At 35.1% G+C, this 15,002-nt stretch overlaps 1 protein-coding gene across 1 annotated transcript; it reads left to right on the top strand.

Annotated features, from left to right (window-relative positions):
• Positions 1-12,302: 12,302 nt before the first annotated feature.
• On the top strand, positions 12,303-14,074 carry LOC149659244 (uncharacterized). Its single transcript, XM_089844027.1, has 9 exons — positions 12,303-12,318; positions 12,494-12,634; positions 12,723-12,758; positions 13,010-13,087; positions 13,152-13,229; positions 13,291-13,353; positions 13,420-13,649; positions 13,705-13,864; positions 13,953-14,074. Exons 1-9 carry the CDS (start codon positions 12,303-12,305, stop codon positions 14,072-14,074), a joined length of 924 nt encoding a protein of 307 aa, XP_089700153.1.
• Positions 14,075-15,002: the final 928 nt, after the last annotated feature.

Genomic DNA, 15,002 nt, shown 5'->3' with positions numbered 1-15,002 from the left:
TATAAATCCACATGTACACTGGATATGGCTTCCAACAGTAAACATGAGAATAGATCTGCACCGTATACTCAAAGAAAAACATCAACTACGCAACAAACGCCATCCACGTCAACATCAACTACGCAACTAACGCCATCCACGTCAACATCAACTACGCAACAAACGCCATCCACGTCAACATCAACTACGCAACAAACGCCATCCACGTCAACATCAACTACGCAACAAACGCCATCCACGTCAACATCAACTACGCAACAAACGCCATCCACGTCAACATCAACTACGCAACAGACGCCATCCACGTCAACATCAACTACGCAACAAACGCCATCCACGTCAACATCAACTACTCACTAAACGCCATCCACGTCAACATCAACTACTCACTAAACGCCATCCACGTCAACATCAACTACTCAACAAACGCCATCCACGTCAACATCAACTACTCAACAAACGCCATCCACGTCAACATCATCTACGCAACAAACGCGACCTCAGACAACGACCTCTTCACAGCATAAAAGAACCAACTCAATTGAGGATGAAGATGACATTGATATGTCGGGTGATGATTCGTTTCTAGCATCAATAGACGAGAAAACTTTTTATAACTCTAAAGATTAGGTAATATGATTTACACACTTTTTTTACAAAAAATTAAAACCATAATAACCATAAACAATGTTTGACTAAAATTTTTATTTTTACAGCCTCAAGACCAAAATATTCCAATCACGAAAGAAACTACTCAAGTAACACCTGCATCATCAAATGAGCTTCAGAAACCTGACGCCAACATAAATGTTGAAAATACAACGACACACGACGCCGACAAAACAGCACTTTATACCATTAGTCAGATGTCTCAGGACGTATTTTCCCAATAATATCTTTGTGTAATTACTCACTTGAAAATAAAATATTAATTATATCAAAATGAAATTTCACTGAATTGATTCAACCATAAGATATTTCCTTGTACCGAATAAATTGCCCAGAAATAGACGTATATAATATTCACATAATTGGTGTTTACAGCCGGGAACAATAAAACATTACACTTCTCAGTTTACATGGACTATTTGTTGTTAAGAACTCAAGTAGAAAACCGTATATAAACTAAAATATCAAACTCATAACATGGAGCATAAACCTATTAGTGGAAGCTGCAGTGTTTTTAAACATATAGACGTTACAAGGAGTATAAACCCAATTGTGGAAGCCGTAACTTTATTCGAACATGAAACAATGTCGCTTACATTTATCAGATATCATCATCTATTACGAACTTATATCTAGAAACGCAAGGAAATTATGGATGACAAAATGCGATCAGCTACTTAACTACGGCGATATATTTAGCGACTCCACCCTTGGTTCTATACATATCATTTACACTGGCTTATATAGATCCCATTTACACTTGGATGCTAGGACAATTGGTACACATAACAGTCTATACCAAGTACTAAAACATCCTTCAATAAACGCCTGACAACATTGTGGTACCCATGGTACAACTGAAAAATAAGATGTGAATTAACGTTTAGACTAACTCCAAGCCGTTAAGACGTCTTTACAGAGGATTTGGAACACAATCGTAATTCATAGTGTCTCGAATCTGTACGTTTCTATCCATGAACAGTGCTGAGAGAATGAAACAGCGGAAATTCCCTTCAAAGTCGTTGCTTCACTGAAGCCAAAATTGTCAAGTACAGCGTTCAGGCAGAAGGCTATAAAAAATGTAGTATTGCAACAAGTAGGGATAAACGGAAAAGAAATTATTATGGTTCTGAGAGGAGCTTCCCATTTTGGATGTTGTTTTGAAAAATATATCGCATGCACCGGCCTTGGTAGATATAGGAGGCAATGATTTAATCTCTCTCTTTGTACGAGAGGTTTATTTTTAATATTTAAATAAATATAATGATTTTTAATTATTTTAATCTTCAATAATTAACATTAATAAGAGTTAAATCGTTTCAATATCTCTAACTTGCATGTGGAAACTACTCTCTCGCTATACTCCAACAATTTTCTTGGTTTGCCAGTATGATTGGTAACATTTCTCCATATCAAAGCCATAGATGTAGTAAAACTATAAAGGGTCTAGATCCACTTCCCTGGGTTAGGCTTAACGAAAAAACGCGGAAGTGACAATTAACGAGCAGACAACCACGATTTTCTGGGGGTAGCCGTATAAAACGCCATTTGTCGAGTGAAACTTGGGGTGAAAATTATTTACTCTCACTTGAAATTTCAATTTGGCGTCACGCCAAATTAGAATTAGGCGTAACAACCATGTTCGAGTATCGCTGAAGGTTATTTAGTCCACGGTTAGGAATTTTACTAAAAATAACAACTTGAGTCCGATAAATTTCCAGGTATGTTATTTTTCCATACCGACAACACAAAAGGTCAGCCAAGCAGCAGAGAAACTACTAATCGAATGGAAAGACAACTATTCCAGTTAAACAGCTATGGTTGTCTACACGAGAATACATTTCCTTTCTTAAGACGTCTTAAAACTTTCCTCGAATAATTTTCAAGGTTATTTAACATAAGGGTTACATTTTTATATAGGCCTACTGCTCAGTGTTTACCTCGGTAACTAAGACGTCCATTTTCAACTCATAAACATTTTATTTAAGCGCTGACTTCCCTAAACCTAACAATAACATCGTGAATCATATCCCCTGTGATATCACTAATGTTGGCATTTTCACGAAATTTCTAGGATTCACCAACCTTGGTAATCCAACTTTATCCGTGAAGTGCCCGCATCTGTGTATCACAGCTGGATTCTGAAACATCAAACTTAGCGACGAAGTATTTAATATTTTCCAATGTAGAGTATCACATTCCGTGTGATATCACCCTATGTAGGTAATTCCACGGAAGTTCTAGGATTCAGCAACCTTGGAAATCCAACTTTATCCGTGAAAAACCCACATCGGTGAATCACACCTAATATAGAGTATCATATCCCGTATGATAACACCACTTGTAGGTTATTCCCACGGAAGTTCTAGGATTCACCAACCTTGGAAATCAAACTTTATCCGTGAAAAGCCTGCATCAGTGTCTCACACCTGGGATATGAACCCCCGAACTCTACATAACATTTGTCATTTCTTTTATACAGTATATCATATTTAAATGTTCCCTTTCTCTAACTTACATTACTACGAACAAGTAAATCTACTTAAAAGTTAATTTGAATAAAAAAAACCACTTGTACGTGGGAAAAAAGATTCTGGGAAAACCCACACGGGGGAAAAAACCATTAACATATATCAACATTTAACATTATCATAATTGTCTTCAATACAAAACGTCGTATTAAAAGATTGCGATGCTTTTTCGAAATGAATGGCTCAGTAGACTTTAACGATTGTCCAGAGAATGAAAGACGTCTCCAAAATTTCACGTATGTGGAGAGATTTATAAACCTAATGCTTCATTAGGCTTTCAAACGTTTAGAACAAACCTTTTAAAGAATGGAGTTTATTAATTGAGAAACAGGTTTTCAATGACACCATTTACCCGTTCAAAGAATGGATGTGTAATAACGTGCATCTTCACCAACTCGGGAGTTTTGTCTACAATTAAAGGTTTAGATATTTTTCACCAATTTCTAGCTTGAAAAACAAAATGGAAATCATTAACTAACGTGACTGATGGAGCAACAGTTTATTCCGTATTACCATCAAGAATATCTCTGTTAATATTTCCTATTGCCTCTTCCACTGTATTAATTAGAAAATCAGAATCTTCAACAATTAAAGACCTATCTATTTCATTTTGATGTTCCAATTCAGGTTGGATATTAGTAAGATCAGCTTCAATCGCTTCACTTTCGAAATCTCTCACAGCCTGTTCAATAGCTGCTTCATCAATTTCATCATGAAATTCTTTTCTAGATTCCGTTATAATCTCAAGTCTAAGCTCATACTCAGATTTTACATCCTTTGTCAAAATATCTCTACTCTCATCACGCCAAGGCGAGAATAACATGACTTGTTCACGATAAAACTGCTCGGGATCTTTCACTAAATTGAATCTACGATACCGTATAATTTTAGAATGACCACGTTTTCTAATGAACCCTGAATCATTTTTCAGTTTTAACCATTTACCACATTGAACTTCATCGTACTCACCGTCATCAATATGACTTTGAGTTTTCGAAACTCTACGACTTCTGGAAAATTCATACCAAGCCGCAAATTGAGCTAACGTTACTGCCTCTAAATCATCTGGCCTTTGAACATAATAGTCCAACATTCCAGAAGCGAAAACGTCCATACTATCTTCTGACAACTGTTCAAACTCACTTTTGCTTTTGAGAATATGGACGCGATTTTCGAGCAAATTTGTATTAACGTAAATACAGGCCCGACTACATCTAGAGACTGGAATTTGTAAAACACTATATGCCGCTTCTTGCGCGCTTACCTCGTGCGCATTCAAAAACTGATTTGCTATCACTTTCAACTTTTGCTTTACCGTACGTTTATCTGACTGTGCTCGTTTAGCAGCTTCACGCAAAAGCATTGACATGCCACGCTGAGATTTTCCTATATAAGACACAATATAAATAACCAGAGCGTAAGGATCAAGTACAAACTGAATGTCCATATTCGCTTGCCAAAGGAGCAAAGTGCACGGGTTGTACGGATTAACCCTAGTATCTTTAGGGTGTCTTTTCAATAAAACAACTTTCTTTTTTATGTCACATAATATATTCCTCTTCACTCATTCGCAACTTTGCCAACAACTCCTCGAAACTATCTACCCAAAATTCCTTTTCTTTCGATTGCAAAAGTTCATTCAATTTTTTGGAATTCCTCTTACATTTCAGTTTTTCGTCAAGAGTACCGGGTTCTCTTAAACTCGGATCATAAACAATAGTTCTAGGCATGGGAGGAAATGGAATTCCAAAACGACAAACTGAACTGTTATTTACCTTTTTCTTACACGTTGTCGTGTGCTTGTGCATTTGCAAAGACGTTAACAAATCCCCATTATCATCGTTCAATTTACCAGCGCATGAAATAACTTTATCAATATATTCCTCTACCTCTTTAACATTTGACAAGTCACCTTTAAGCTTCGGCGCATCTTTAATCCAAATCAACCCATGTTGATGAGGAGAGCCTCTTTGCTGTATTTCAACCCTGAAGTAATAATCTTCAATAACACCAAGAGGGCCTAGCTTTTGCAGAGCTTTAAGAAGAGCCCGAAAACGGTGGTCAAAATATCTAGCACAAGTAACAGGATCATCCTGAATCAACTTTGCCTTTTCCGAAAAACTTAAATTGCCAATATCATCATTCGCTAAGCGATCCTGACCCGAAGTCACCCTCAGTATGTTCAAAAGCTCAGGCCATTTGCCTTCCGCAGCTGAAAACGTTATAAAAAAGGTAGCCGTACCAAGCTGCCTAATCATAGCCATTAACTCTTTCTGCCTATGCTGCCGATATGAAGGCGAGGACTGCAAATTTTCTAATACTCTAAAACCATCATCCTGCTTAACAATTGAATCGAGTGCACCAGCAGACGATAAAAACCCAACAGTGTAGTTTGAGCCATCTTTTCTCTTGGTTTTTCTCATACAAACTTGTATGGAATCTCTAACTCCAAACCGCTTCTCAGTCACTTCACATCATTTTCTATCATATTTAAGGCATTCAATGATATTTTCATTCACATTTTTGTCATTTAACGAAATTTTCAACAATTTTTTATAGTAATTTATCAACAATTATCCAATTTTTACTTATTTAACAACACATTTTAATAATTTTACTTTTTAAAAACACATTTTAATAATTTTACTTTTTAAAAACACATTTTAATCATTTTGCAACAGTTTCTGAGTCAAAAAAATCTTTTTATTCTTTACTATACTTCGATTTACCATCCTTAATTTAAAAAAAAATCACACCGCCGCAGACAAATGTCTCTTACGGGTGAAACGCACGCACAAACAATTTATGCTGGATGGTTAGGTTAGGTTTCGTAAAATAGAGGGGACGGTTTACGGTCATAGTGATTTCCTGTTTAGGGGATCCAGGATTTTGTTTTAGATACATTATTTGATTCGTATGGTTTTTAAAAGTTATACTTTAGTGGGGTGCACAATTTAGTTTCATTAATATTATTTGAAATGTGACGTTATTAGAAATTAAGGGGATACACGATTGTGTTTCAGAAATGTTTTTAGTTGTACGATTTATTGGAGATCAACTATACGGGGGGAGGTCACGTGAGCCGTGTAAAATTACTATTAAGGCCCAGCCCTTGGGCCATCTTGTTTTAACCGTGAAATTTACGTTCTCTCCTTGCCGTCCTAGAGAGCCAATTCAGAGAAATCGAGACGAAATTGTACAACCAATGTTATTACTAACCCGTCCCGCTCTTTTCTCATTTTACCGTGAAACTTACTCTCCGCGCCGTCCAAGGTGCACAAAACAGCCGCTTCGGAACATTCGAGACCGTCTAATTTTCATACCCAATGTTAATTTTCCCATAGGGTATCTTTTAAAACACATTTTAATAGTTTTACTTTTTAAAAACACATTTTAATAGTTTTACTTTTTAAAAACACATTTTAATAGTTTTACTTTTTAAAAACACATTTTAATAGTTTTACTTTTTAAAAACACATTTTAATAGTTTTACTTTTTAAAAACACATTTTAATAGTTTTACTTTTTAAAAACACATTTTAATAGTTTTACTTTTTAAAAACACATTTTAATAGTTTTACTTTTTAAAAACACATTTTAATAGTTTTACTTTTTAAAAACACATTTTAATAGTTTTACTTTTTAAAAACACATTTTAATAGTTTTACTTTTTAAAAACACATTTTAATAGTTTTACTTTTTAAAAACACATTTTAATAGTTTTACTTTTTAAAAACACATTTTAATAGTTTTACTTTTTAAAAACACATTTTAATAGTTTTACTTTTTAAAAACACATTTTAATAGTTTTACAACAGTTTCAACCACAGTTTGTTCAAAAAGCAGAACGTCTTATTGAAATTAGTTATTTAACAGCAATTTTTAATGAAAATATCATCCAACCGCACCTTTTAATCTAATTTAGTATTTGACAATGTTTTCAACCATATTATATGGATAAACGCCTTACACGTTTAGACAATCGATGTCAGACATAGTTGAAGAAAGTCCGCGAAATAGTTGTAGGCCTTATTGGATATCTTGTGGTGATGGACTCCGTAAAAAAATAAGAATAACCTTAAACGATTTTTGCTTCCTCTTGGGAGAAAATGAAACTTACGTCCTAACCTTGCCGAGCAAGAGAGCCGATTCAGAGAAATTGACACGAAATTATACTCCCAATCTAGCTAACTCTATGGCTTTGTTCTGTCTGGAGATCGAGGAAATTAAAGCCTTGTCTTTCACGTTTAGCTTGTTGTGGGGGAAAGGTGACCAAAAAAGTGTAAACACGAATTTCTCCCGTACTTCTTTAACGACAAATTCGTTCTTGGCTCTCATAAAGTTCACTTCAACTATGCAGGAGATTCCTCCCAAACTTCATTTTATAGGGCCCATTGGCAACGAATACCACAGAAAAATTTAATACGGTAATCGCGTACATTTTTTGTCGCTTTCCAGAATGTGTACAAAACCATATACAAGTTCAGAATGAAACTAAAAGGGTAGTAACCCTCATTATTATTTTTTCGTTATTAAAAACATAAAACTTGTAGATATACTGCATATTTTCCTTGAAAATTATAACTTAATATATCCATCCAGGTTATAATCTAAAGGGTGTATGTACCGCTCGATATAATACACAGGGCATAACCCTCATCCACGAACTATGTTCGTTCTATCACCATATACGTATACAAACTTTGCTGATCTCTTATACCCCACCGTACGCGATTTGTTCAAAGACGGTCATACTGTAACTTGATTTTACATCACGGCGAAAAATGTCTTCTCTCCAATAAGCCGATTTACCTCTCTTAATTACAAAAACACTTCACCGCAGACAACTGTCACGTATAGGTGTAACGCACGCATTAACAATTTATGAAATTCCAAACCTTGTGTTCTCTCATCGTAACGAAACTAGAGCTCTCTATTTTATAACCTTGAAACTTACGTCTTCTCCATACCGACCAAGAGAGACGATTCAGAGAAATTGAGTCGAAATTATATCCATTTTATAGGGGGCATACCTATCGTAATATTCCATAGGGTATATCCCTCATCCATATACGTATATCCAACTTTCCCTAAATCTTATACGAAGACCGTCAAAACTTAATTTTGCATCACGCCAAAAACATTTCTTTTCTTCTCTCCCATACTACAATTTTTATTTCTTAATTTAAAAACACACCGCGGCAGATAACTGTCTCGTATGGGTGAAAGGCACGCATAAACAATTTATGAAATTCCAAACCTCGAGCTTCTCTCATAGTAACGAAACTAGAACTCTCCCTCTTTCTCTCTTTTTTTTTAACCGTGAAACTTTGTCCTCTCCTTGCCGTCCAAGAGAGCCGATTCAGAGAAATCGAGACGAAATTATACACCCATGGTAATATTCCATAGGGTATATCCCTCATCCATGCCTCATGTTTCTTCTATCACCCTATACCCAACTTTCCACATCTCTTATATCCAACCGTACGCGATTTGTTCAAAGACCGTCAAAATTTAGCTTAATTTTCTTCTCTCCTATAATCCGATTTATCTAATTAAAAAAACACCACCGCCGCAGACAACTGTCTCGTATGGGTGAAATGCACGCATAAACAATTTATGAAATTCCAAACCTCGAGTTTTTTCATCGTAACGAAACTAGAGCTCGCTCTCTCCTTGCCTTCCAAGAGAGACGATTCAGACAAATCGAGACGAGATTATACACCCAACGTTATTATTAACCCGTCCCGCTCTGTTCTCATTTTACCGTGAAACTTACGTACTCTCCGTGCCGTCCAAGGTGCACAAAAAAGCCGCTTCGGAAACATTCGAGGCCGACGAATTTTCATACCCAATGTTAATTTTCCCTCAATGTTATTACTAACCCGTTCCGCTCTGTTCTCATTTTACCGTGAAACTTACGTACTCTCCGTGCCGTCCAAGGTGCACAAAAGAGCCGCTTCGAAAAATTTGGAGACCGTCGAATTTTCATACCCAATGTTAATTTTCCCATAGGGTATCATACCCCATGTTATTTCTATGGGAAATTCATACCCATCCCGTTCTCTCATTTATATACTACTGATGCGTTTGTAACGATTGTATACCAAAATCCCCGGAGCCAAAATCCCGCGGCCAAAATCCCCCCATTTAACCCAATGCGATAAAATCCCCCCAAATCATTATAACAAGATAAAATCCCCCCAAATCATTATAACAAGACAAAATCCCCCCAAATCATTATAACAAGACAAAATCCCCCAACGAAAATCGTCTGAGATATATATAACAGAAGTTTCAAATATAAGTAGTTTGTTTTATTTCTCATTTCACATTTCACATTTTTTGGCGACACAGCTTAGAAAACTTACAAGCCCTTTATCATATTTCACGCACATATTTTTTAGAGTTTTTTGCTTTTCGAAATATGTTTTACAATTTTTGGCTTTAATTTCAACGCCATTTTGTTCGTCATGTAACAGACCCAAGGCAATAGCAACGTCCAAGCGTAAACCCTCAATAAAAGACCAAATATTAATTTTATTCCCCTTAAGTAGGAAAGAAAATTTTCTGTTCCATCCCTCAGGAAAGAAAATTTTCTGTTCCATCCCTCAGAAATATTATTCGTTCTTGATCCGTTATTGAGGGTTACATCATGAACGTTCCAGGTCTCGGGTTGAAATTGCGGACTTGACCGTTTTAATTTTAAACCACTAGCCGTAACTTTCTTTTTAAATGGGCCTCTTACATAGACAGCATCGAAATAGTCAAGCAGCTCCATACCTGACTCATCGGATATATAATACAAATGCAATATTCCTTCATATACACGATCTGTTGGCAAGAATGCCAAAGCAACTACTGAATGAACAAAGTTACGAAAGTTTCTGTCATGAATATATATAAAAATAAACCCAAGCTCCTGAACCTTACGTAAAACACTCTGAGATAAATGAAAGAAACAATATCGTACTTTCACATGATAACCAAATACCTCTTTTGAGGCAGAAAATACAGCTTTCTCAAAATCAATTAGAACGGTTTTGGGGAGCAAGAATTATATTACGATCCCGGCAAATTTTATCTAAGGTAACGAACAATTCACAATATGTTTTAGCATTGTTTTCTCTAATAAGGCATACACCGCGGCTATTGATCTACCTCCCAATCTTACATGAATAACATAAATTTACAAAAAACCATCCGGGACTTTTTTAAATGTACCATCCATAAACCATTCCAAATAATCACTTAAGTACTTTAAACATTCAGGGACCGCAAAAATTAAAATTCTTGAAGAGTCGTTACCCAAACTTGAATGGTTGTCATATTGCAAGAATTCTCTCGCCCCTTCGCTTCCAGTAATCATGGTCCAGTCCCCTTCGATTCGTAGATCAGCAAGGCTTTTTGGAACGGCTGGGCGCAGTGATAATCTGGATCTTATGATGGTTTTTCTGATAGCTTCTGGAGTGGGAATGTACGACTTCACATCAGACGAAACCGTGGCAAGCGCAGCACCATAAACTGCCAACGTCGAATCACTTGATGAAACACTTTGTTCCTTGAGTGAAGTACGAAACTTGGTAACTTCGGACGTGAGCACATTGGACAAGTGATTATGAGCGGACAATTTAATTACATCCTGGACATCCTCGTCAGTTGTCAAACTTCCACGGCATCCTAATTTCCTATTGACGCACTCCCATTTTATCAACGCGTTACTAAGGGTCTTTTGTTTTACATACAAAAAACCTTCCCGTAGTATTTTAATACCGCGTTTATTCGACACGAGCTTCTCCATTTCTATGCAATATGTGGAGAAACATCCAACTTATATACCTCCCAGCGAGCCAAAGTTCACAACATTAAAAAACAAAATAGCCCAAAAAAAATTTTCGACCAACATCAAAGAGAATATAACAAGAGCAGTAGAAACTTAAAAGCAGATATTGTTCTCAAATCACGGAGGCAGTTCCATCTTGCAACATTTAAAAGCCTAAAAGACCTAACCTAACCTAACCTGACTCTACCTGACCTAACCTAACCTAACCGTTAAATATAATTTGGAGGGATTTTGTCCATTAAATATGATTTTGGGGGGATTTTGTCCATCAAGTAGGAATTTTGGAGGGATTTTGTCCGGGGCATTTAGTCTGGGGGGATTTTGGGTCACACCCGTTTGTAACAGAGAGATTTTAGAACTTGTGACCGGAAACTCGCCTACCCCAAAAAGCTCAACGCGACATCTTGTTTGGGCGTCATCACGTTTAATAGAGTCAAAGGGGGGCCTTCCACTCCCCTTCTAAATTCTCTCTGCTAGCATCTCCAATAACCGTGCTGATAAATGCCAGAGTTTATCAGTTTCATCAAACCAAAACACATTTGAAATACGATTTATTTCTCTTTGATGAAGTTGTAGTGATGCTGTAAAAGTCTTCATAGATATTACAACACGAACAGGTTTTAACCAAACACTAAGCTCATAAAACTCCTGGCCATTCACTAAGCCTTGGTTATCTTCATCAAACTCGCTTACAAAATCATGAGGATAGTAGACATGATTGGCTATAGAAAGAATTAGGGAACACTTTTCACCCTTACATATGTACTCCAAATCCAAAACACCGGCACCAAATTCACTAACTAGCTTCTTAATTGCAATTAAAAACAATTCCCGAATAATTTCTGGACAATCGCTTTTAGACGGCTCCATTTTGATCCCCTGTGAAGACGCTTCTGTACAACGCAAGAGGGGTCGTAGTCATAGCGACCGAGGTAAACAGGAATTACGTATTTTTGGCCCTCCTTGTCAGCAACGTCACCAATACGTAGTTTTTTGTGAGCTAATAAGATAATTTAATTTTTTGGTTACGTGTTGAAGGAAGGGGCTATATACTCGTCTATGAGTCGGACTGAAATAAAGGCCAAACATTATTTATTCCGTCTTAAAAAGTCTATCTATCCCTGGTTATATTCAATGGGAAACAATTTTTTGTATATAACCAAACTAGTAGAGAAATTCAGAAATCTGTAATTTTAAGAAGAATGAATTAACTTGACCTAAATTTTCTCACAACGGAGATTCTTAAAAAGAAAGAGGATTATGCGTCCAATGTTTCGTAGCCTCCATTCCTTCACATAGTTTATAATTACATGAAAAATATTGTGTTGTAAATTCCCGTTTTAATCTGAATATCTTTTTCTGGGAGTCGAAGCACGAGCAGTCCATCTTAAATAAATCTAGGTTTACTTATTATAAATATTCACGTATTTAATGTTGAAATTTATTCTTAGCATCCTGCAATGAAAGCAATGAGGATGAGACGCATGAAAAACAAAATGCAGGGGACATTGTTAAAAGTATTAAATTTATATTATGTCATGAACTTAAACACAGTAAATATTTTAAAACCATTTTAGGCAAGCCTAGCAACAGTCAGATAAAGGTGATAGAATTGTTTCAAATGTTCATTTAATTGCACTGCAACAAACTAACAATGTAACTCTTTTAAAACCATTTTAGGCAAACCTAGCAACAGTCAACTTGGAGCAGATAAAGGTGATATAATTATTTCAAATGTTTATTTAATTGCACTACAAATAGATAGGACAACGTATTTTATGAAAGTAGCTCATTTTCCCTCGATAATTGTTATCCGTGTGTTAGATTGCGGAATTAAAGGTCTAAGATTGAAGTTTCCTCAAATAAGATAATATCAAAACTCCCATTTATTAATATAGTTAATCATTATAGCCTTGACCCTAGAACTAGTACTTGTAAATTTATTTTGTCCCTGGCTCTTCGTATAGATTCTCATGATGATATCCTCGAAGAAAGGGGTAATTCCAAATCACCTCAACCCGAAGCTAATTCTATTGCTGATGAAGGTATGTCTATGATTAGAACGGTTAATAATTATGAATTTAAGTTTGTAATATAAAAATAAATAAGGTTTCCAGACGCCGAGAAACAAAGGCAACTCTGTGTCTAAATCATCGTCATCAAGTTTTATTGCGACTAGAACACCTAGTAAGTAGTGACGAATCAAGTTTTTTAGTGCCTAGTCATCTAGCATTAACTTTTTAAACAGCTTCTCATCACGATGAAGGTGAAAGTCTGATCAGAAAGAACCGGATGTTTATGGTGAAAGAGAGTGAGTTTGAATATCACATAATCTTTTTATAGACTGTTAGTTTTTGGTTTATTTTTCTACACGTAGGCTGGGTAAAAGACGTTACTAGAAGTTTGGAAATTATAAAATATAATCAGAAAGATTTATTGGGCATGATAGAAGTTTTAGTCAAACGAGGTTCATCATCAAATCCAGTAATTGATTCTGAACCTGCCAAAGAAAGCGATATTAGTGAATTCGGCCTACCACTATCAGACTTGGATCAATTATCGCATCTTGAAGAAAATTTAAAGGAAGATGAAAAGAAGCAGAAATTGGTATGAAACAACAATTGAAATATTTATAGCATTCAAACACACCCTTTCATTTCAGCAACGAGGACTTCAACAGATAGGAGGAAGAAATGTCAAAGAGAGTGTGAAGCGTGTTTTTTCTCAAGCATTCTCTGACAAACTCGCTGTTCTTTACAACTGGAATGGTAAGAAAGGAAAACGAAAGCTCAGCGATCTTCGTATCACTAGTGTTATTATGGGTAAGTTGAGAGAAACTGTTTTCAGCATCATTCAACAATGTTTGTACGCCTCAATCCTTAATTCATAAATCTTAATTTTATTTCTCAGATACTGTTATTTCAACTAAAACTTTTGATACTACTGCTTGTGAGATAGAAAGTGAGATTAAGTCAAGGCTAAGGCACGCTTCCGACCACATCAAATCTCAAGAATCAAGTATCAATCGCTAAGAAAACAAACTTTTGCTCATTAAAAGGAGGGTAAAAGCAAAATGAAAAGATTTTTAACTGATGTTCTATAAGGACTCACATGGATAGTGAAACATTGAAGAAATACCTCCAAATATGTGATTGTAAATACTAAAATAGATTTATATTTAATTGATAGTTTTAAATATGAGCTTTTTTCAATTTTTTAAATTAAATTAAATACCTTTCAGAGGTATTGAATTTTGTATTGCACATACTCAAGCAAAACGAGTTTTCATTCTCTCTTTAAAAAATTTCAATACTTTTCATTGCGTCTAAAAATACCTTTCTAACACGATAAAATTTTAAAAACTAACAAAAAATTTAAATAATATTGCAAAGAATGTTTTCAATATGAAGGAACTATTTTTAATGTTAAAAAATGATGATCTAACAAAGGAATTTTCTCGAATGTATCTGCATATTGTTTTTAAGTAATTAACGATAGTCATAAAACTCTTTTGAATTTTGTAGAAAAAAATTAATAGAACTGAAGAACTGAAATCTTTAATAATTAAACTAAATAATTTGAACTAACAAGAAATAAAATCTAATTATTTTGAACTAATAGGAAAAAACTTAATAATTTTAACTAATTGAATGTAAGAACTGAAGATTTAACTGCGAGAAGAATAACTTGAGAACTAAAAATTAAAAAAAAATAGAAAGTACTTTATAGATCTCAACTTTTAGTTTAAGATAACTCTTTCACTAACTAATGACTTCAATATTGTTTAAATAATATCTGCTTCTCTGTTTCAGTTTGAACATATGTATTTCAATGGAATGTCAGTATACTTTTAAACACTGTTCTTACTCTGCATTAAACCATAAATTATTAAAATTATTTCGTTTCATTTGGGTTTTTTGCCTTGGTAAAGTATGGAATTTCCAGGTAATCTTTAGGATA

The sequence above is a fragment of the Phalangium opilio genome, unplaced genomic scaffold (assembly GCF_054372755.1).
Source record: "Phalangium opilio isolate 3A_F unplaced genomic scaffold, DU_Popi_V2 ptg000073l_1, whole genome shotgun sequence".
NCBI classification, from domain to species: Eukaryota; Metazoa; Arthropoda; class Arachnida; order Opiliones; family Phalangiidae; genus Phalangium; species Phalangium opilio.
Note: the sequence above shows the minus strand (reverse complement) of the source record. Positions and strands in the feature narration are given on the sequence as shown.